Below are 23,867 nucleotides of genomic sequence, written 5' to 3'. Positions count from 1 at the left end.
GCATGTGCTCGGCATCTGGTGAGGACTTAGGAGCTTACAGTCATGCCAAAAGGCAAAGCAGGAACTGGCGTCTCGCACAGCAGGAGTGGGAGCAAGGGGAGGAGATGACACGCACTTTTAAACAACCAGATCTCGTGAGAACTCACTATTGTGAGGACGGCACCAAGCCATGAGGAATCTACCCCCAAGATCCAATCACCTCCCACCAGGCCCTGCCTCCAAAACTGGGGATTACAATTCCACATGAGATTTGGAGGGGACAACATCCAAACTGTATCAGCCTCATGGGACAACAAGTACTGTGACAACAAGAAAAGAACTGAGAGAGAAGATCCCAGGACTTCCCGCCCTTCTTCCCAAAGTAATAATCTGGCACATCTATGCAGATCCCAATAATCTGACATATCCCTCAGCCTGGGCTCCAGCCAGGGGCACACTCACCTGCTTTGCGGCGGCCTGGCTCGGAGGTAAAGAACCCGGCGTGAGCACAGGGGGGCTCCCAGGGCCACAGAGTTCAGGAAAAGGATTGGGGATGGCCGGCAGAGACGAGGTTCTAAATTGCTGGTCTTCCTCCTGAAGGCGCCTGGAAGGCAGGGATAAGTGCCTGTTAAAAGCTGCCATTCCCCACATGACCCAGCCTTACCACTGTGGTGATACACCCAGAAAGCAGGACACAGGGCTTCTAGGAGTCACTGGCATGCCCACATTCACAGTGGCATCCTTCACAAAAGCCAAAAAGTAGAGGCATCCCAAGGGTCTGCAGATGGATGAATCGATGAACAAAATGTGGCATATCCATACCATGGAACACTACTCAGCCATGAAAAAGGAAGCACATTCTGACACAGGCTACAACACGGATGAACCCTGAAGACATTATGCAGAGTCAAACACGCCAGTCACAAAACCAGAGACACTGTGTGATTTCACACAGCGAGGTAAGTGGCATATTCAAACCCATAGAAAATAGAAGGGTGGCTGCCAGGGACTAAGGGGAGGGCAACGGGGAGTTGCTGTTTATTGGGGACAGAGTTTCAGTTTCATAAGATGAGAAAGTTCTGGAGATCGTACAACCATTGTGAGTGTGCATTAATACTACTGAACTGTACCCTGAAAAAACAGTTAATATGGTAAATTTTATGTTACATGTATTTTACTAAAACGAAAACTTTAAAAAGTTACAAGTTGTCATTCTTAGACCCAAAGGGTATCGGGTATCAATTCTCTTCTTCATTAGGCATCCCAGGGGGGCGGGGGTGCCGAGGTTCTGTTGTCCTGGGTGCGTGCTCATCTCAGGCAGCATTCAGTGCCTGACATGGCATCAGCTCCAAATACCTCATCCGTTTGATCAGTGAATACCTGATGTGTGAAAGTTTTCTGAACAGGAGTATTTTCATGAGAACAAGCGTTTTTCAATGTCCTTGAAATGAGCATTAATCTAATCAAATGAAAATACGAGAAAAGGCTTTGTGTGTTCTCATCTGAATTATGCAATGGATGCTTATTTATACAAAAAGGTTGTTGATACTGAAATAATTGGAAATTACAGCTTCATGTATCTGTCCTCCCAAAGCCTGTGTCCACATTAGAAACACACCTTAGAAACACACGCTGAATCCAAACACCACCTCTACTTTCCTGGCACTTCTCCAGGGGCATCTGTTCCCTCCTCCCAAAAATGCACAACCCACTTGTCACACAACTATGCAACACACACACAGTATGATGAATCAGAAGCAACTGTGAACAGCAGAGAAATCAAGTTCAAAGTCAAAGTGAATGTCAAGTGCCTGGCGCCTCCCCTCTGTAGAGTAACTTCTGGCCCACGCCTCCAGGGCACTCCTGGGCACACAGCCTCCTCCACCCTTCCTGAGGCCACGCGGCCCTGTCCGCAGCCTCCTACCTTCAAGGAGAGGGGAGCAAACCTCACATTATCTTCACTCAGCATTTCCAATCCCTCCTCATGTTTAAACATACTTCAGAAACCCCCATCATAGGCTGTGTCTTCAAGTAATTTTTTTTGACAATTTTTACAATTTCACAAAATCAACAATCCGTTAGCTTTCCCGGGAGATTTGCCACTACAGAAACACATTTTGTGACTGTATTACTTTTTCTCTTTTACCAACTTTCCCTATTTTTAAAGGAAGATACAGCTAACTATCCCACACAGACCAGCAAATGATGCATGGATTTAAAATTACGAGAACTCACATGGCATGAAGGGAATCAGTGCTGTGAAATACAGGAAAGCCGTTCCTATAATGGTTTGACTACATGCCAGAAAGTTTATTTTTACTGCGAACAAATCCCACTCTTCCCATAACAGCTTCAGCCTTGGCAAGGCATCCAACTGAAAGGTCTGGCCATTGTCATACAGGAGGAGATGGATAAAATGGGTGGCCAGTGCCACTTTCCCATCCACGGCTTCTAGCCAGTGACTTCACCCTGAAAAGATAATCTGATGTTTTAGTGTCCACAAAAGCTTCTCTCTTTATTGGGTTGTTTTGAGCATTTTAAAAAGTCCTGTATTAACTTTAAAGCAGCTCAGAGACATTGCCTAAGGCAAGACTAAGGGACATCACACGAAGACACAAAATCCCCACGATGAGGCTCACAATAGAAGGGACAGTGACTATGGAGAGGGGTGCTGAGATTTAGGGACGTCAGGGATGGTGGCAGGAACTGCAGAGCTGGGGGGCGAGGTGCGGGTCCCTCTTCTCTGTGCCTTGGCCCACTTGCGTTTGTCTACAACACATGCGTGGCCCTTGCACTCTCAAAAGCCTGGGTTCCTTCTCTGTGCAGAATCGGCTCACCCGTCAGCTTTCCTATGTGCGAGGCCTTCTTGCCCTTCCCAAGCGTCTCCTTTGCCATTCCCTGCCTGCCCCTCAGCTCCCTTCGGGTTGCATGGCAGCCCCTGGGAAGTTCCTCTGCAGCGTGGACCATGCTCCGTGGCCCCCGGTACCCAGCAGCCTGCTCCATGGCCACTTCCTACCTGATGTGGTGGGCCCAGTTAGCGCCCCGCTGTGCCTCGGTTTCCTCACCTGGGAAGCGAGGGTAACCCACACCGCCTCCCTCCGAGGGCACTGATAACAAGGAGGAGCTCATCAGCATCTGCACACAGTAAGCACTCAGCAAATGGCCTCACTTCACAAAATAATCTTTGGTGATTCTAGATTGATCTCCACATTTTTCTTTTAATCCACCTGAAAGTAAGAAACAAAACTACTTATCTGAGAGGACACCAGTGAGAAGACACCGGGCCCAAGGAACAGCGCCTGTGACCCTGTAGGGAGAGGGCTTTGCTGTCCCACAGAGCAAGCCTGCCCCTCCATCCCGGGGACTTAGCGCAGGTAGCCCCGGGGCACATATGGGCGAGTTCAGCCAGAACTCGAGGTTCAAGGGTCCTGGGCAACTACTCCAGCAGGGAGGCAGGCCTTCTGGCTTTCCAGCCCACCCTCGGGCACCTTCGCCATGCGACTGCAACTCCATATTCCCAGGCACTCCCCAAGGCTACTGTGATGCTCCCAAGAGATGCTCCCAAGAGAAAAATAGCTCTCCCACCAGACTTAACTCCTCAGGAGCTAAGTACAAGGGGTCACGCTTCAAAGAGCAAAGTCGAACAAACCCTGGGACAGGCATCATTCAGCATCAATGAATATGGCAAAAAGTGAGAAGTCAGAGGGGAAGCCGGGGTGGGAAGCTGGGGAGGCAGCTGACCACGGGCGCCAGGGCCGCTGCACCCTCTCCCCTCCATAAGAAACAGCTGCCACCTGGGGCAAGGTGATTATCTGGGCTGCAGAAGACCCAAGATGTCAGACCACAAAGAAAACTCTCAGAAGTTTCCAGAAGCAAGGAAGATCCCAGGAAATGAATGGAGCTCCCCAGAAGATGGGGTGCTGAGACAGAAGGCACCAGAATCCCATCCTGACAGAGGCCAGTGAGGGCAAAAGGCAGTCCCAGCAGAGATGGCTGTACATCCTCCGCGAAGGCCCAGAGAGGCAGGCAGGGTCCCACGGAGCCCCACGCCATCCCGACTGCGGCAGGGTAGACGGGCGGATCCTTGAGGGCTGCCCCTGGCTCTCAGCTTGATTCTACAAAGATCTTCATTCAGAATGTCTAAGGTGCTCTCAGCACTTTCCCCTTCAACATGACCGTTCTCTAGACACCCTCCTCCCAGGCACTCGAGACAAAATCCAAGTCACCCTCCACACACTCTCTGTCTCCTCACAGCCCTGGCAAAATTCAAGTGCTGGCAAAATGCAGCTGCTCCTCCTCAGCAACGTGCTCAAATCCCCCCTCCTTCTTCATCCTCAGGCAGCGCACAATCATCTCCCATCTGGGGGCTCCTGAGACCGCTTCCAAACCGGACATGCTCTGCCAACCCTGCTGCCCTCTACCACTGCCTCCACGACCCCTGGCAACCAGAATGCTGATGTCAAAACCCAAACCCAGCCCCTTCACACGCCTGTCCAGAACTCTTTCCCATGTGGCTCCTGAAAAGGGCACACAAAGTGCTTCAGCACCGGCCCCCATCTGCATCATCTCTTCTGCTCACAAAACCTCTGTCTCCATCTGTCTGAGCTCCTACCACCCTTTGACATCCGTTCAGAGATCCTACCTCCCGGGAACCTCCCTCAACGTCCCCAGCACGTTCCTCCCTCCAGCCTCCTTGTTTCCACAGAGATGTGCCTACCCCTGAATTAGCAGAGGAATGTGGCAAAACGCAACTATCAGGGAGGTTTGGGGTTGCACGACAAGCTCCAGGGGGTGCTGCAGCTGCTAGCCTCCCGTCCGTACTCTGGGTAGTGAGGACTTGGGGCATGCAATCAGCTCCACGGCTGTTCTTCCAGTCTTTCCAGAGATTTTTCCTCTGGTGGTTTTCCTGCATATCCCTCTACCTAGCATAGTGCCTTGCACATAGCAGGCACTCAATAAAAGGTACTGGAATTGAACCGGCTACAAAGTTCAACCCAAGGGCATCACATCGCACACACTCAGTGTATCCATTATCCCATCAAAGGAATGTATCTGCCTCTTGATTTTGCAAGACCAACACTATTCCCCCCAACACCATTTAACTCACAGAGACCAGTGTCCCTTCACCCTTGGAGAAGGCTCTGCCCACGAGGCCTGGACCTACCTGACAGCGAGGATGTGCACAGGCTGGGAGCGCTGCACCCTCTGCCTCGGGGACACCTGCGGCTGGACGGACCGAGGAGGGCCTGAAGCCCGAGGCTGGCTGCGGGCATGCTGGCCATTCTGCAGGAGGGGCACCGTGTCTGACTGCATGCTGCAGGCCGAGTACAGGCTCTCCAGGGATGCGTTCATATCGTTCACCAGGGCTTCCAGGTCCACATCATCCTCTGCACAGAAAAAGGCAAGAGCAAAAAAGAAACTTTAACAATGGAGAGCAATCAAACCCAAATGTACATCTTGGTGATCAGGTTCCAAACTTCAATCCTATTTTTCAAATGTTATGTAAGGGGTGGAGGGGAAACACCGAGACAAGTACGACTGTATGGAAGCATGCATATTACATGTATTCATCATGATTGACATTCCAGAGACAATTCAGTCATTAGAGCTGGGCTGCATTTCTACCTGTCTCCAGGGAGAAGCCATTCAGAGCATCTGCTCAGCTCCCTTCAGCACCTGCTTCTCTCCTCCCCACCCCCTCTGGTAGGCCGCACACAGCCACAGCTGCATAGCACGACCCCACTGGCCTGGACTCAGCTGACTGAATCACAGGTGTCTCCCAGGATCAGGACTCTCCCCTCCCTGGGATTCCAGAAGTGAAACAAGAGACAGAAACAGAGCAGCACCCAACACTGACACTGGTTCCAGCTCAGAAAGGTTAAGTAGGGGCTGACACTGTGGCAGGGGTTTGTGTGTGGCTGCTGCTACGACACATGCCTGAGGGCTTCGGGTGCCCACCCATCCTCTCGATTGGCCAGAGTGCAGAAAGAAGCCCATCTTCACAGAGGAAGCCATGGGGCAGATGCAGAGAGAGAAGCCACAATGGCACAGAGAGTAAGTGAGAGAGCGAGCGGCGGAAAATGCACTTTAAAAAGGGAGGAATGAACACGCAGAGACTGTGATGGTTGGTTTTATGTGCCAACCTGGCTGGGCCATGGTACCAGGTTTTAGCTAAACACTAGACTAGATGCTGTGAAGGTATTTTTTAGATGTAATTAACATTTAAACCATAGACTTTGAGTAAAGCAGATTGTTCTGTCTCATGTCAGAAGGCCTCAGCCCATCACCTGAAGACCTGAATAGAAAAAAAAGACCGGCCTCCAAAGGGAAAGATGGAATTCTGCCTCCAGACCAGAGCTGCAACCCTTCCCTGGATGTCCGGCCTGCCAGCCTGCCCTGCAGATTTTCGACCTGCTAGCCTCCACAGTGTCATGAGCCAATTCCTAAAACACGTGTGTCTCTCTCTGTATACAGCCTATTTAATGGGTCTGTTTCTCCAGAGAAACAGAGACCTAGGGCTGCAACCCAGCACATGGAGATAGGGAGGGGTTGGGGTGGGATAGGGAAAGGGAGCCAGGAGCTAGGGCTGTGCAGCCCGGCTCTGGGCAGCCTTGCTGCTCAGCTTCCGGTGCTTTCTAAGGCCTGGCTGCATTCCTGCTCAGGGAAGATTGGTAAAACATTCTTGCATCCATACAATAATTTTGTTGTTGTTGCGCTTAAGCTAATTTGAGTGAGTTTTGTATGTGTAACCCAATACATTCTAATAACATTGACTCCTTTTTTCTGCATTTTTAGATTTTTCACTTTTTGACAACATGGCAAATAATGATGGAAGCTCACATAATTCGTCCTCTCTTCTGCTCCCAGAATAGCTGCAAGTTACACCCACTTAAAACACAGGGTCACAGACAGCAAGACCCTCTTCCTACCAAAGGCTGCATTGGTAGGAAGGAAAGCAGAGACTGGCACTTGCAAACTTGCTCACCCTGCCCCGCTCCTACTAGCTCTGGGACCAGGGCCCGGGACATGGGCTTCCTATTTCTTAAGAGTCCTCAACTCTAACATGAACTTAGCAATAGTGTCCACCCCACCAGGGGGTTGTAAGGACTAGGTTAGTTATTATCTGCTTTATAACAGAGCTTGGCACACAGTAAACAGGAAGACGTTATTTATTAGCCCTATTTCATCTATTTCTTACAAAATAACAAAAAGTGGTCGTTATTAACCTGGCTTAACAGCTGAGGAAATAGGCCTGGAGGAATTAAATCACCTGCCCAAGGTCACATAAGCGGTATTGAAAACAAGCTTTGCATCCCTCATTCTCTCCTACCAGGTGTGTGCTCCTCACAGAAGCTCCAGAGGGGCACTCTGCCCTCTGGCTCGGAAGGCCTTTGTTTTAAAGGGCTCCCCTCATCTCTCAAGGCTAAAGGGCATAACAAGGCAAGACATAAGGAAACAAAACAACAATAGGGAGGGACAGAGGTCCTGGGCAACCACAGTAGTGCAGAGGGGGTATGAAGGGGGCAGGGTCACCCTGGGGGTACTACTTGGGCTTCTGGGGTGGGTAGACAGTAGGAGCAGGGTTTAGCCAGATCACGCTCAAGATTCTGGTGAAGACAGACAGATAGAAGGGAGGGGTGAGGACAGAAGGGAGGCTGCTGAAATGGCAGCGATGAGATCACTGAGGCCTGGCCAGCACAGCTCTTGCTGGAAGAACAGAGGCCATATTCAAACCAGGGCCAGGAGAGAAGGCAGGGGCTGGGGAGCATCAGGCTGGAAGAGAAAGGTTGCCTTAGAAAAACAGGGGTCAGATGGATCTGTAGACGTGGACTGGGTGAAATTAGCAGCTGAGACGCAGCAAGCAGGGCCCTGTGTGCCCAGGATCTGTGTGGAAGGAGGGAAGAAGAGAGATGTTGCCATAGTTCAGGTTGTGAGTGGTCAAATATTAATCCTGGCCAGATATTAAAAGGACAAAGTGCTGAATCAATAATTAATAATTACTGCATAATCAATAATTAATCACAAGGAAGAACACTCAGAGTCAGCAGGCGAACTCTTGCTCATAGCTGGGGTGAGGTGGGGTGGCAAAGAGTTGGTTGGCAAAAAATCAGGACCCCTGGAGGGGCAGGCCTGTACCTGCCTGAGCTCCCCGAGGCCCAGAAGGCTTGTGGCCTTAGGGAGAGGAGAGCCTCACTGTCAACTGCTGGAGCGAAAACTGCTGTCCAGAGAACTCTGCCTGCCAAAGACAAGACCTCAGTTCTGTATTTATTGAGACTGCTGCATTCATCTTGAGGAAAAGTTATAGTGGAGACCATGAATCTGGGGCTTCAGGGAAGTTCTAGAACGTATGCATCATGCACCCACTCATCTCCTACACTCCTATTTAGCTCACAGGGAATAGCTGCTTAATTGAAGCTCTGCAAAACAATTAGCACGAGTGCCACTCTTAATTTACCATATTAACAGTTCAATATTTCTATCTCAGTGGGCCATCTAAAAGTCAATACCGGCTAAAACACGAAGTTCACTGTAAGTATAGTCAGTCTTGGGTGATGCAGGTTGGTTTCAATGCCACACACGTGCACACATGCAAACATGTCCACACACATGCACACACTTGCACACACATAACACGTGTGTTGTGGGGCCACTCTGCCAATTCAATGCCAGGCTTTTATCCTGCTTTGGAAATTAAACAGTGGTACAGTTCCTACTCTGGGACTGTTCTCTTCTAGGAAAATAACATGTTTTCATTCCCTCTGGGGAATTTTCATGTGCAGCTATTTCTATGCACTCCCAACAGCCCTTAGCTGTGCTCCCCAGGCAGGCAGCTTGCGGGGTCTCCCGTCCTTTTCCTGCTAAGCCTTCTGTCAGTCAACCAGATCATTCCTGGGTCGTATCTCTGCAATTAGGTCAAATGCAAAGTAATTCTGTCATTATTCAAAGTAAATATAAGGTGAATAGATGCCAAAATATAAATGCAACATGTGTCCTCAAAATGCTTTTACTCTCCTCTGAGGTGGATTATTTGTACAACTACTTTCTACTTTAATACATTCAATCATGAATATTTTCAACAAAGCCAGGTCAATCTGATAACTCAATAGGTTATAATCTTCATAAACTGAATCCAACCACTCTATCTGGATGTTTCAAACCTTCATACTTTCCAGAGCCATTAGTGCAAAAATAAAACTTTTTAGAAAATTTAAAATGTCATACTTTAGAAACAACCATAAAATGTCCTGTGGGGTTCATTAGCATTTTATCTGTTTAGATAATAAAATCACTTATGGTTCTCTGACTTACAAGCTTCACTAAATTCTAACGAAGAGCGACAGTTAAACCTTCCAAACAGGGGTTTTAAAGGTTTGATTCAAAAGAAGACACTTTTTCATATTCTACAACAATTTTTTTTAATTACTACATTAAGATACGACTGAAATCACACTGAGTTCTTACAAGCATCCCTATGGCGTTTATTCTGTCAGCTGGTCTACCTCAGTAAGGACTGTGTGCCACCTCTGTGCGTGTGGTCAATTGCAAAATTCTTGTCTGGTCCCATGAATCCAAGTGGATCAATAATCACCCGTTTGTGAAAGGCCTTCTGCGACGTAACAGAACTGGGAGGAACAAGTAAACAAATGCTTCTCGCAGTGAATATTCAGATTGTCTATTTAATGTTAACTTGACATCGAAATATTTTCCATGGGGCTGCCCCACTGGGAGGGTGAAGTGAAAGGTGAAGAAAAAAATAATTTTATATATAAAATTTCACTTCACACGGATTTATAAGAATGTGTTTTCTGCACAAATATAGGCCAAACAACATGGCTGTCAATCACGTTATTAATAGTTATTTTCCTTCTTTAAACAACCCAATCCAAAACTGTGTATTAACTTTGCCCCAAATATTTGAGTAGCTTGTCTGATCTCAAATTCACATCTCATCTAGTTTCACTGTCATTAGCAAACTGAGGCTGGCTTAGTTTTAAAATAGATATAAACTCAGGGAAACACATTTGCATTGGGCTTATAAATCATCACAAGTAAATGTCTTCCATACAGCACCCTAGGTGTGCTGACTAGGAAAAGGCAAGGAGGACAGAGAAACTCTGGAGACAGAGGATTTAACTTCTAGCACCACCTCACCGCCTTCACCAATACATTTCTTAGTTTACAGCACCATCTAGTGTCTTCTTTACATTGTTTAGGGATTAAAGATGACACTGGATTCATTTTACTAAATGATCTGGCACCATAAGGACATGTTATTTGCACCATGTGTTTAGGACGTGTCCATTACGATCTCTTCTTCACAGACCTACACAAGCATCCATCAGTGTGCGATGCCTTCAGAGCTTTCTCCACTACCCCCTTCCCCCATTTTCATATGGAAGATACACCCTGTTAAGTCATAAACAGCTGGGGTGGGGGTACATCATTAAGTCAAAGCAGATTCAGTCCCTAAGAAAAAAATAAATGGCACTTTACATGAAAAGTCTCTAACACATGTGCAAAAGCCAAAGTCCTTACACATTTCTATCTAGAAAAGAAGTGAAGGTCAGGCTGCAAAAGTGTTTTCCACTAGACCATGTTCACTTGGCAAGCAATTTCTGTTAACTTCTAACCAATTAAAACTTTGTGCAAATATAACTTAACCTTCTACTGAAATATCTTTTTGCACAACAATTCATCTTCTATTCTCATGTATTCTAGTCACATGCACTTAATTTTCTATATATGGAGTTTGGACATAAGTAGAATAAGAAAACCAGGTATTATACGGTTAGAGTATTATTCTCTATCATATTTATGATATTTAAAGATACTCAGCAAACACAAAAGCAAACCACCTAACCACAACTCCAAATAAAAAAACAAATGGAATCAATGCTTTATTTCACGGGTTCCTACACACAGGCAGGATTTGAGGCAGAAAATAAAATCCCTAGAATTAGTCTGTCCAGCAAATGCATATAAATATCCTTGTACCTAGAAAGAGCTACACAGACATAACTCTTGGCTTTCAGGGTTTACAAGAGAAACCTCCTTCTCCCAACCTTTGTCGAAAATGGCATTCTCTTCTCTCTACCCACCTCACAAAAGACAAGGGGAACCAGCATTATCAGTCTCTAGTGATTGAGAAAACGCCTATCAATAAACTGATGAATTTAACAATTTGTAAGACTATATGTTTTTCGGTTTTTCATTATGAACAGACACATCAGCAAAAGAGTCGTGGCCTATGCTAATGGGCAGTGGCAGGGCTCCAATCAGTGCTGGTGCCTATGGAGACTCAGAAGTCTCCACTCCGACTCCCAGGACCCACAGGCCACATGGGCAGAATCGCCATCCAAAGCATATTCAAAGTTCGTGATGACATAAAATGGACAAAAATAAACATATATCCTGGGCATAACATAGTTAGACAAAGCTAAAATCACAAGGATCCTCTCAGTTTGCTGAGGCTACACTCACTCGTTCCCTGATTACTATTTACAGGTGGTTTCTTAATTATTTTTCTTAGGATGTTTTTTTTCTTCTCCTAAGACAAATGCAGGCTAGTGTACCCAGGAAGGCTGCATGCATATTTAATCCTATATCCAATTCCCTGAGGGCAGGGGCATTTTCTTCTGCTACCTTGAAACTCCATCCAGACCCTGCTCCAAGAAGATACCAACATGACTTACAGATCCAGGGCCCTACTCAACAATTCTACAGATAACACAAAATATGGAGACTACTGATTCTCTGCTTTCATAAAATCTGTCCTCTGCTCTCCTTAAAGCTACATTTAAATATACACATTCTTTCTAAATAAAGCACTACCCCGCCCTTTGAGTGTTTAAGTATCTATGGCTGCTATTTAGATTCAAAGCAACCAAGAAGCAACTGAGAGCCAAATCCCAGTCTACAACCATGAAGATGAGGCATAGAGCAGGCACAGCTCATGAACTGCCTGGCAGGGTGCAGAAGGCTGGGAGACAAGAAGAGGAGCCCCTCCACGGAGAAGCCTCTGGCTCTACCCCAAAGACTACCACTGGATATGCAGAGAGCCCTGAGCTGCATCCCTGACCCTTTTGGAGTTCAGGCAAGCTGCTCCAGTCTTCCGGCCTCCTCTTAGTCCCAACTCGAGGGGCGATGGTGTTTATGGCTCCCAGGATGTGGCCCAACCTTGAGGCTCTCCAGACCCTTTCTTCTTTGTTTCCTTGAAAATGTGACTGTTAACAGTGGATAGAGAAAAATCTGTATTTTACAAATGAGCTGCTAAAATCATATCTCCCTTGTGGAAGGAGAGAGGATTCTTACAACGAAACAACCAGGAAATGATTCTGTTGCCAAAATAATCTGGTTTATGAGCCTCTTTCCTCTGTGTGCACACGGAGCCTGCCATGAAGCACTGAAAAGACTGCCTGGGCATCTGAGTGTATTTGAGTTTACGGGGCTCCTTCAAAATGTGAAAGTAAACATTTGATATGCTTTCTTCAAGTTTCCATTTGCATTTTTCATGTTTCAGGGGGGCTGCACCCTTGCCTTCCATGTGGGGTGTAACTTCCCTTTTAAGTCATTTTGCCCTAGCCTTCCTGCTTCTGTGCCTGGTAGGAGTTTAATTTCACCAGCCAGGGCTGCCAACCTAATAGAATTTCTGACTCTGGGTGTGTCAGTGCTGGGTGGAGGAGTCTCTGAGCCCCTGGCTGATGAATCCTGGGTGTGTCAGGTGATCCTTAGAAGAGACAGAGCAGGAGATGGTGGGGGGGGCTTTGCTTTCCTTGGCTGGAGGCAGCCCTGCCACCCACTCAACCCAATGTTTCTGTTGCCCCCTAGCACTGGCCACCTTGGGAACCAAGATATTGGGAAGGGACCTGAAGGGCATAAGGGAATCCAGAGACCCTTGAGAAGGGATGGTAGCTCACCTCAGAATGCCTGGAGCAGCTGGCTAAACACAGCAATTTTAGGAGCCCCTGACCCCTTTGTCCAGGGTGTGGCAAGTCACTCCAGTGAGGAAGAGAGTTTGGCAGGTGGCAGCCTGCCTTTGCATCTGTTTGGGTAGATTGCTAGGCTCTGCTCATTTTGGCCTACACCTCTGCTGACGTCTTCCCCAGGCTCTGGGATTTAGGTGGGAAAAGTCATTAACGTGCCCTCAGGCAGGGTCAGAGCCATGATATCTGCTATTTGGTGTTTTTGGTTAAGTGTGTGAAAAGGATTGGTAACAGTATTTGAAAATCAATGATCATGTCGGCTCAACATCACCCGAACAAAGGGATGACCCCCATTTTTGCTTTTTATCTTTCAGGCCTTTAGTATTTCCAGTTAAGTATTTGACAAGTTAAAAACCAATATATATACTACTTTGTTTCTGTACTTTTTGGCTTGTCATTTTATAGCAGTGGTTTGAAAAGTTTTAAATCAGAAATGAGTATTTATACTTTGGAAAATATATTTGAATCAGAGAGGAAAGGTGGCCTAAGGAATGAGATTTCATGACAGAAAATGGTTTTTATTAATTAGTAACTGTCAGCATATAGTTTCTGGTCCAATTCAAAGGGGAGGGAAACATAAATCTGTTAAATCTCAATGCTCACACTGAAATGTTGCAATGGGGAAATTTGGGCTTATTCATATTCAATAATTAAATATCTTCAAAGCTTAGAAGAAATACAAATTTGTTTTTCTTTCTTTGTTCTATTTTTAAAAAGTAAAAGCAGGTATATGCCCCCCAAAATTGAAAGTAGGGACTTGAACAGACAGTCGTACACCCTTGTTCACAACAGCACTATTCACAACAACCAAAAGGCGGAAACAGCACAAATGTCCCTCAACAGATGAACAGATAAAGAAAATGTGGCACATATACACACAATGGAATATCATTCAGCTACAAAAAAGGAAGGTGCCTCTGAAACGCACTAGAACTCAGAAGAACCTTGAGGACATAGTAAGCCAGTCACAAAAGGACAAACACTGTCTGATTCTGCTCATGGGATCCCTAGAGTAGTCAAATTCCTAGAGATAGTGGAATGGTGGTGGCCAGCGGCTGGGGAAGGAAATGGGGTGTTATTTATTTGATGGGTACAGAGTTTCATTTTTGCAAGATGAATAGAGTTCTATGGATGGATGGTGGTGATGGTTGTGCAACAATGTGAACGTTCTTAATGCCACTAAAATGTGCATTTAAAAATGGTAAGGATGGGCTGGGAGCAGTGGTTCACGCCTGTAATCCCAGCACTCTGGGAGGCTGCGGCAGGTGGATCACCTGAGGTCAGGAGTTCGAGACCAGCCTGATCAACATGGCGAAACCCTGTCTCTATTAAAAATACAAAAATTAGCCAGGTGTGGTGGTGTGCACCTGTAATCCCAGCTACTCGGGAGCCTAAGGCAGGAGAATCACTTGAACCCGGGAGGCGAACATTGCAGTGAGCTGAGATCGCGCCACTGCATTCCAGCCTGGGTGACAGAGCGAGACTCCATCTCAAAAAAATGAATAAATAACAAAAAATAAAAAATAATGGTAAGGATGGTAAATTGTGTTAGGTGTATTTTACCAAAATTAAAAATAATAATTAAAAAACAAACACAGTTTTTAAATTGAATTGTTCCCAGGTTACCCTCCAGGTGATGCCAAGCAGATTGGCTTGTTAAAGGACCAGGACAAGGCTGGTCATTTCCTAAGTTACACTAAACATAGATTCCTCTTCCTAGAAAAATAAGAATTTTCAGTATAAACGTGTATGCTTCCCCACCAATCCTGCAGACCACGGCAGGTGGGATTTTAAAAAACTGTTTATCTTTAATGACACATGCAAAGTGCCGCTGCCAGTGGAGGCTCATTAAATTAAACTTACAAAAATGTAGAAAGTCTATCTCCTTTTACAGACAGCTGGGCCAACAGCCCCTCACCCATTTCCCCAGGACAACTGGTAGCAAAGGCTAAAGTCTAGGGCAAACTTCAGAATCAAATGCAGATAGCCTGGCGGCCAGACAACTGCAACTCAATCATCACCAAAAAAAAAAAAGTAAGGTAATAATTAATCACTCTGTACTTTGATTCCAGTGAGATTTTTTTTAATTGTGGTTTAGGGAGTTGTACAATAATTCTATTTAAAAAAAATAAGGAAAGCAATTTATCTTAGTGATTTCATCAAAGACCTGGCATCCAATGTTCAGTGAGCATCCCCTAGAAAAGCATGTAAAGTTTCCTCTTCCCTGGGTTTCATCCTGCTACACTGTTGCAAGGAAGCACCTGGGCATTACTAAGATCCCGTCAGGCCCTTTATGACTGCCTGGACTCTGCACCATAGAGCCTATACAACACAGGAAACAAATATTCCACTACCAAAACATTACAGCCTGCCCAGCAAGAACCAAAAACCTAAGCTAAAACTGTATTTAATATGCATAGATTCAGCTAAGCAATTTCTATCTGTACTACTCAAAAGACACTTCGGGAGTGACAGAGAAACATACCCACAAAATATCACTCAAAAAGAGCGAAGGATTAACGGTATCTTTCTCAAGTCTTCCTTAGCCATTTGATCTGTTTCCTCTCAGGCTTTTTATTTCAATTCCTAATTCTTCTATTACATCACAAGTCACGGAGAAGCAGAAGTACAAGAAACTATATAAATAACTTGTCATTCTGGAAGGTTCTCATTTTCCATGAACCCTAAAAATATTAGCCCGAGAACACTGGAATTGAAGAGGGAAAATCCAGGTAATGGTCCAAATTTCTATCACTCACTAGCACTGTGCTCTCAGAAAGTGCATTTTTTAAAGGTAAATTAGACACCGGGGAATCTTTACCATCACATCCAATGTTAACACTCTATGATTCTGTGGATTTAACTCCATAAATTAAAAATCCATTCATTTACCCGATATTTTTCTTCATTCAACAAATATTTGCTGAACACTAACTACATCACTTCAAGTATTGGAAATACAGATGTTAACAAAACAGACACAAATCCCTGCCACCTCGATGCAGTGACGTCTTAAACAACGACCTTTGGAAAAGGATTTACAAGGCTAAATATAACATAGCAAGAAAGGACAGGAAACTGTTTTTACTACTTCTGGAAAAATAATTCCCTCCACAAAGAAGCTAAAACCTGCTTCAGTTAAGCGGCAACTAAAGAAGAGATGAGGAGGTGGACATATCCCGTAGGAAAGAAAGAGTGGGCACCCAAGGGCAAGGGGTACTGGAGCCCAAAGGAGGGATCCCAAGCCCCAGCGTTCTGCAAGAGAGGTGAAGGATGAGTGGGAAGTCAAGGCAAGTGCAGAGTCGAGCACAGTGTGCGTCCTCAGACGAAGAGTTTCTTGGCAGAGTTCATGACGCTCCCAGTTTATAAAAGTATCCCAGAGGCCAGAAATTCTCCTAGGATGGTTATGCACACTGCTTGGCAGAGAGAAGAGTTTTAAAATGAGATCTCTGTTTATAGGCAAGACAGTCAAGTAGAGGGCATTCAGCTCTAAAAAGAGCCTGAATTCTAAGGCATCAGGATGAGAAAAGTCATTCTAGGAGAACAGTACCAGGCGATTCCAAGAAATGGCAGTTCTCCAAAAACTGAAATGCCCAGGAGAGAGAAGCTGGTTTTCCAGAATGTGGATGGAAATGCAGTTTAACCAGAAAAACAGGACATTCCAGATGGGCCTGAAGGGGCAGATGATCTAGAGCTGTAACCCTCAAACTGCCAGATGCGTGGGGCCACCTAGGAACTTCTGGGGTGGGAAAACCAGTTCCTGAGATGCACCTGGCATTCTGATTCCCAGTCTCCGGGGATGGACTCAGAAAATGCACAGAGTTCCTGTTAGGGTCTGAATATCTGTGTTCTCCCAAAATTCGTATGTTGAAATCCTAACCTCTACAGTAAAGGTATTAGGAGGTGGGGCCTTTGGGAGGTGATTGGGTCATGGGGGTAGAACCCAAATGATGGAATTCGTGCCCTTATAAAGCCCTGGAGAGACCTTTCCCCATTCCACCATGTGAGGACACGGCAAGAAGACGCCATCTGTGATGCAGAGGGAGAGTCATCACCAGCTGCCAGATCTGGGAGCACCTTGATCTTGGACTTCCCAGCCTCCAGAGCTGGGAGAAATAAATTTATGTTGTTTGTAAGCCACCCAGTTGATGGCATTTTCTTACAGCAACTCGAACAGACTAAGACAGTTCCAAAATGAATGCTTACTATTTTTAAGATAATTATTTACGAGGTGCCTTCTGAACAATGCTCCAGGGAGAGGGGATGCTCCAGGTTTTGATGAACAAAGTGTGGGACAAGCACAGGGAGAGAGATTTCACAGTAGGGAGTCATGAGAGAGGAAAAGACTCATGTTATGATTTTTATGTTTCTCTCTATAGAACATCACATTATTAATGAGCATGACAAACAAAAGCCACCATTTTTTGAGCACCTGCAAGGTACCAGATCCTATGCCAGGCAATTCTCATATTTCAAGCTATTCCTAATCTTCCTACCATACCAGCCAAACAGGCATTTTTATATATTTCAGGGGAAGAAACTGAGGCACCCAATAACTTGGCTACCAAGACACAGAGTGGAGAGTCTGCCTAACTCCAAAGTTGCACATACTGTCTTACACTTCAATAATTTTCTTTAGTTTTTTTCTCACTAAATGTAAGTTTTATTTTTTTATTTAGACCTTTGTCAGTGAACTTGCGTTTCTATAAGGCTGGAGCTGCCCTTGCCTCATGACCTTACCCTGAGTCTGGCACACAGCAGGTGCTCAGTATATGTTAGTTGAGTAGGTGGGAAATAGATTCATCAGTTTCTGTCAATCAAGCGGTAGAATTTTTCCGAAAGCCAGACAGCCAGGCAGAGTTCCCAAACTCTCTGGAGGCTGCTGTATCTCCAATCTTTTAGTTTCTTGGAAAAAGGCCCAGAGGGTAACCCACCAGGTACATAAATGCCAGATTGTCTTATTCCAAAAATGGATGGCATGTGTCCAAAGAAGAGTTGTTCCAGGTCCAGGAATCTATTGGCAGGATACATTCCTCAGCAGTCAGGCCTTACCAACTCTACCTGACCATGCCAGGCCTCCCTGCTCCTCCACAGGCTCCAGGAGTGACACTCAACAAGCCCTCCTCTATGGCAAGCCTTCACACCTCTGCCTTCAATCCTTCCTTGCCCATCCCAATAGTGTTTCTGTCCAGGAAGTGCAGCGAATGCAACGCCTGCCCTGGGCTTCTCTGCTCTGGGAACCCCCCGCTGCCTCTTGCATGCACGCTTCCCACATAAGCCCAAGCCTTTCATGTCTCCATTCAACCCTGGATGCAGCTCCATGCATCTGCGGGTCCTGCCGGAGGGAAGACACCATTTTGCATGTCACTACTTTCTTCTCTGCTTCCGCATGGTGTCTACAAAACAACAAATCTGCTGTCCTTCTACGGAACAGCAGCTGCCCATGATATAAGGTCAATCTCCCCCTCAGTACCTTATCCTACCAGCAGAGACCACAATGGAATTTGAGAAGTTGGCGCTTGGTGGGATGCTGGGCGCTGCCCTGGGAAGATTTCTATTTCCAAATGGAAGGTGAAAATAAGAGTGTGTCTGACACATCGTGTACTTACTGCTCACATCTCCAAGGAGTATAGACACTTAGCACTCAACAAAGCCAAATTCAGTATTGTATTTCACAAGTATTCCTCGTCTGTTCTGCTCAATGCAGCATATGCTGGTGAAAAAGAGTGGTTCAGATTGAGAAACCGTGGAGGGGAGGGAGGAACAGTACAAGAATCTAGCACTATGCCAAATGTTCACATATGGCATCTAAGTAGCCTTATGCCAAACCATGAGCTAAATGCTATCAGCCACATTTCACAAATGAGAAAACCAAGGTCAGCAAGGCTAAAACACACACTCAGCACCACACAGCCATGAGTAAAACTTGATTCCTCCTCTGGTTTAACTACAAATCCAACACCTTTCACAGTTTTCCCAAAGATTTAAAAAACGACAACATGATCCCTGGGCTTAAGGAACATAAACTGCAAAGATAGACACGTATTTGATAATTTAATAAAGTGAAGTATGACAGGTCTGGGGAAGAAGTAAAAAGCCACAGGGGATACCAAAGAAGAAGCAGCTGCTTTTAATGGCCAGAGGGAGAAAGAGAAGCATCCAGGGAGAAGGTAGTGTCATCTTTGTCAGGATCAAAGAATGAGAGAAACTTAAACACACAGAAGAGGTTAAATTATTCCTGGCTAGGGGCTACCCATAGACAAAGGCTGGGGAGGGCAAAAATAAACAGTGGTTCCAGAAAAGCAAGCTGTCTGTGCAGCTGGCCCAGGTGATGTGTGTATAGGAAGGACGTGAGAAGACGCCAAAGGGTAGAGTGAGGACTCGCTCCGGGGCCACTGAATCCCACTCTCAGAGAAGACAATGGTATTCCTAGACTGTTTAAAAAAAAAAAAAATCTGACAACCACATAAAATAGCCAGAAGGTGCAGAGGCAGGCAGCCAGTGACAAGGGTGGGGGTCAGGGGTGGGTGAGGGGGAGCAGAGGTGGAGCAGATGTTGAGTGAGACCTGGCAGAAACCAAACTGTGGGCAAGCACGTGAACAGGGAAAGATGGATTCCAGGTCGCTGCAGAGCGCAGCAGAAGCAGGGGTGGAGGTTATCAGGGGCTTACTGTGAGTCTGTGACAGGAAGTACTCCCAACCAAGGAGAGGTGGCCATGCACAGAGCCTGCTCCTGCTGGACGGTGGAGGCCAGGAAGAGTCCAACCAGACAACTTGCCTTCATCTCTCTCCGAAACCACTCCCTGCTTCAAATACCCACAGGGGATTAGCCTCAGTAATAACAGAGTCTAGAGTCACCGGGAGTGCCCCGTCCACTCCAAGGTGTGGAAACCATTTTGCCATGATGCAGAAATCTAGCTGATCCCCCCCATCAGTAGCTGGGGTGCTGCAGGGAGTCTTCATTCAGGATGCTGAGTCCTCAAGAGGAAGCACTAGTTATGCAAAGGTACTTTCAGCCATTTGGTACACAAGTAGATTAGAGGCCTGCTGCAATTATTTTTCAGTGCATTTAAAAATATATCCACAAAGATGGGAAGGTTAATGGCTGGGCACTAACTTCCTCTTGTCATTGCCCCCTCACCCTTTGAACAACTCAGGACTATCAAAGACTTTCTTGGTCAGGCTGAATCCAAAGTTAAAGGGGTTTAGTGGCCAGTCCATGCAGGTTGTAAGGGAAACAGCTGGGGGTGGGGAGACCACAAGGCAGGCTCCTGGCTCCAACACTTGCTGAGTCTTGGGGCGCCCTTGAACACCGAGCATTAAACACCACTGAAATGTCTGCTCCTCAGAGGGTCACTGTAAGGATTAACTGCAAATGTGCATACAGTGTCTACCCATAGGTAAGAAACTAACATTTCTGAGGACCTCCTTAGAGATGGGGATTAATTCATAGTGGGGAATATAGTATTAGCCATGTTAACAAAAGTGATATTGGAAACCCTGCTAAATTGCTTCTGAAGGCAATACTAGTACATTCTGTAGCAAATGACAGAGGGTTTTTTTTTTCCTTGTAATCTAACTGAAATTCTCTAGTTTGACATCTTCCTTTGGGGATAGAGTTTAAAATTGTATAAGAAAGATAACTCATGCCAAAATAAGGAAGCATTCTACTTATCCGGAATGACTAGAGGCTGGGCTGATTAGTACTGGTTAATTATGGTTAAAAAGGAAAAAGAAAAAAAAAAAAGGCTGGGCGCTGTGGCTCACGCCTATAATCCCAGCACTTTGGGAGGCCAAGACGGGCGGATCACCTGAGGTCAGGAGTCTGAGACCAGACTGACCAACATGGAGAAACCCCATCTCTACTAAAAGTACAAAATTAGCCGGGCGTGGTGGCGCATGCCTGTAGTCCCAGCTGCTCCGGAGGCTGAGGCAGGAGAATCTCTTGAACCCGGGAGGTGGAGGTTGTGATGAGTCAAGATCATGCCGCTGCACTCCAGCCTGGGCAACAAGAGCGAAACTCTGTCTCAAACAAACAAACAAAACAGAAAAAAAAGAAAAAGAAAAAAAAAGGTTAATTTAGGCAAAGTACAATATAGTGGAAAAGTATAACACAAACATTGGATTTTAGGATACAGAATATTCTCATTTCTACCTAGGGGAAATTTAAAAGTATTCTTTCATCATTGATCTTAATGAAATGAAAGAATTATTTCTTTCTAAGTTGTACTCTGCTACTTCTAAAAAGGATTTGCACTTCCTTGGACGGAAACAGTCCATATGTTGTGGATCATTAAATCAGAAATGACTCACTGCTCACCACTGCGTCCCCTGGGCCTGGGCCCCAGGCCTCCTATTGCCTAGACAAGCAACCGATACTTGTTTCACAAATGAATGAACGAATGAACGAATGAATGAAAGACAGAGGGAAACTGTGGAGCAAGGGGATGAAAAGCAAACACACCAGGGGAACAGAAAGAGTTGCTGGGATAAAGCCCTCTATTGAGCTGTGAGCATCCTGACAGCTAAAGGAAACATGAAACATTAATGGAGTCCAATTATCTGCCAAAGGGGACCAGACAAAAGAGTGGCGTGAACTGTCAGAGCATGGGGAAGGCGAAGGCCCCGACTAGCTGAGATTTGAAAAATTACAAAGGATGACAATGGCTTTTTCAGTTCTGCTCCAAATACGGACCAGGAGGGAGAGGTCTGCTGCTTGCCTAACACTGGGGCAAAACAAAGAGAACGCAGGCTCCTCAATGCCTTTTTTGTTCCTATCTTCCTTATTAAGACAAATGATCTTCAAAGTGGAAAGGAAGGAATAAGCACAATTAAAGGGAAACCACTGTCCCAGGCAGGGGGGGCAACTGTAGGGATTCGATCTACCGCTTTCAAGGCCAAGGAAAACTCAATCCCTACAGCTGAAATCTCAGTTTGAGCCACGGAACGATCTGAGGAATCAAAAAGAAAGAAAATACTGGTGGACTTGGATAAGGAAGGAGGGCTAATCTAGAAGCAGAATAGTAGAGGGATGAAATGCTTAGAGGCCAGAGCCCACCAGCCTGGGTTCAAATCCCAGCTCTGCCACTCTCAAGGGCTGTGATCTGGGCAACTCCCCTACTTCTGGCTTCAGTTTCCTCAGTTTCCCTATAAATATGGAGATAATAATAGTGCCTACCTCATACGACAGGTAGATTCAATGGGTTAAAATATGAAGCATAAGTTCTTAATAGGTTAGGAATCTACTATTACAGCTGGAGAAGTCACTTAAACATGTAAGAAAGAGATGAAGGTAAGAAATCATGACATTATCTAATAAACTATACTATCATAATTTAACTGTAGGTTGCAGAATAACCATTAATGACATGTACAAATGCTATTATTTGGTGTGGCATGACTCCATTTCCATAAGGCAGAAATAAAATATGGGCATTAGTTATTTTGTGGGAAAAGGATTATAGATGATTTTTCTCCTAGCTTTTCTGCATCTCAACCCGAATAGAAGGTATTTAGTGTCTGGGGTGGGGGCAGTCACAGAAATCACAATTATCATCAACTTTGGCATCAGTGTGCAACCAGAGACCAACATTCACTACTTTTCAGGACTGTGCTGAGCGTTTCAGAAAAAGAAAGTTACCACTGGAAATAGCACAGTCTCACCATAAGAAAATGATACTAACAAAAGTTACTTTTGCATAGATACAGTTAGCCCCCCATATCCACAGATTTAACCAATTGAAGGTTGAAAATATTAAGAAAAACAGAGTGTACTTGCACATGTACAGACTTTTCTTGTCATTATTCTCCAAATAATGCAGTGTAACAACTATTTCCATAGCATTTACATTGCATTAGGTATTACAAGTAATCTAGAGATGATTTAAAGTATAGGGGAGAAAATGTGTAGGTTATACGCAAATACTATGCCATTTTATATCAGCGACTTGAGCATCCTTGGATTTTGGCATTCGCAGGAGGTTCCCACAGATATCAAGGGACAACTGTGTACACACACACACACACACACACACACACACACACACGTATATATATAATGAATAAAATCTTGAAGTTTTTTTGTGGATAACACAGTAAAAGATGAACTAGATAAGAGGACGTTACAGGAATCATGACACAACATGCTGTCTTCCTACTTGAGTTCATGTTCTCTCATCAATCATGCCCTCATCCAAACTGCTGCCTATGTCTCATGAATGGTAAAGCACAGCAGGAAGGCAGGGCGTTGGGGACTGGTTTCTACCTTTGCTTGCCTAGAGTTACCAGGACTTCCCACAAGGAGGGGAGAGGCGGGGCTCAGGACCTTTCTGGAGCCCACAAGTCTATTAATGGCATATGAGTTCAGGAATTCATTAAATATCTATGAAGTATGACTTTAGACCAGGCAGTATGGTAGAACACTGTGGTATATACCAGGCAGTATATATGTCACAGTAGGTAAGACATGTGTGCTGCCCTCAAGAAATGTATGATCTAGGGTGAAAAGGAAAAATACAATATATAAAATAATGCTCGCAGCCTCGCACAGGCAGCTTATACATATAGGTGTGTGCAGGGTGGCTCCTCTAAATTAAAACCTGAGATGGACTTTGGCTTTGATTCCCATCCCACCACTGAGTTAACACCTGTCAGTGACTTCTGGGCAAGTTATCAAACGTGTCAGCCTCAGTTTTCCCATCTGTAGCTCTGATGAGGAAGATAAGACATGCAGGGAGGTTCTAGCACAGGCCTCAAAGTCGTCATCAGCATCATTATTTTTGCCAATAATTATGCACGATGGGTACATGCAAATGAAGAATCTAAAGTGCAAAGTGATTCCTAACTTACCCCCAGTCAAAGAGCATTGCTGGAAGAGACCAAAAGACAGAAAAACAGCCAGCCCAAA

General features: G+C 45.5%; 1 protein-coding gene across 16 annotated transcripts in view; it reads right to left on the bottom strand.

Moving 5' to 3' along the window:
- Positions 1 to 23,867, bottom strand: part of GRB10 (growth factor receptor bound protein 10) — a 203,543-nt gene that overhangs the window by 79,200 nt on the left and 100,476 nt on the right. For all 16 annotated transcript variants that reach the window (XM_032758035.2, XM_058444833.1, XM_032758034.2 and 13 more), the window contains 2 exons: positions 5,144 to 5,366; positions 442 to 583 (listed from right to left, as the gene is read on the bottom strand). In XM_032758035.2, coding sequence (XP_032613926.1) covers positions 442 to 583; positions 5,144 to 5,366 — 365 coding nt within the window. The remainder of the gene's footprint in view (positions 1 to 441; positions 584 to 5,143; positions 5,367 to 23,867) is intronic.

The sequence above is a fragment of the Hylobates moloch genome, unplaced genomic scaffold (assembly GCF_009828535.3).
Source record: "Hylobates moloch isolate HMO894 unplaced genomic scaffold, HMol_V3 SCAFFOLD_1, whole genome shotgun sequence".
Classification (NCBI taxonomy): domain Eukaryota; kingdom Metazoa; phylum Chordata; class Mammalia; order Primates; family Hylobatidae; genus Hylobates; species Hylobates moloch.
Note: the sequence above shows the minus strand (reverse complement) of the source record. Positions and strands in the feature narration are given on the sequence as shown.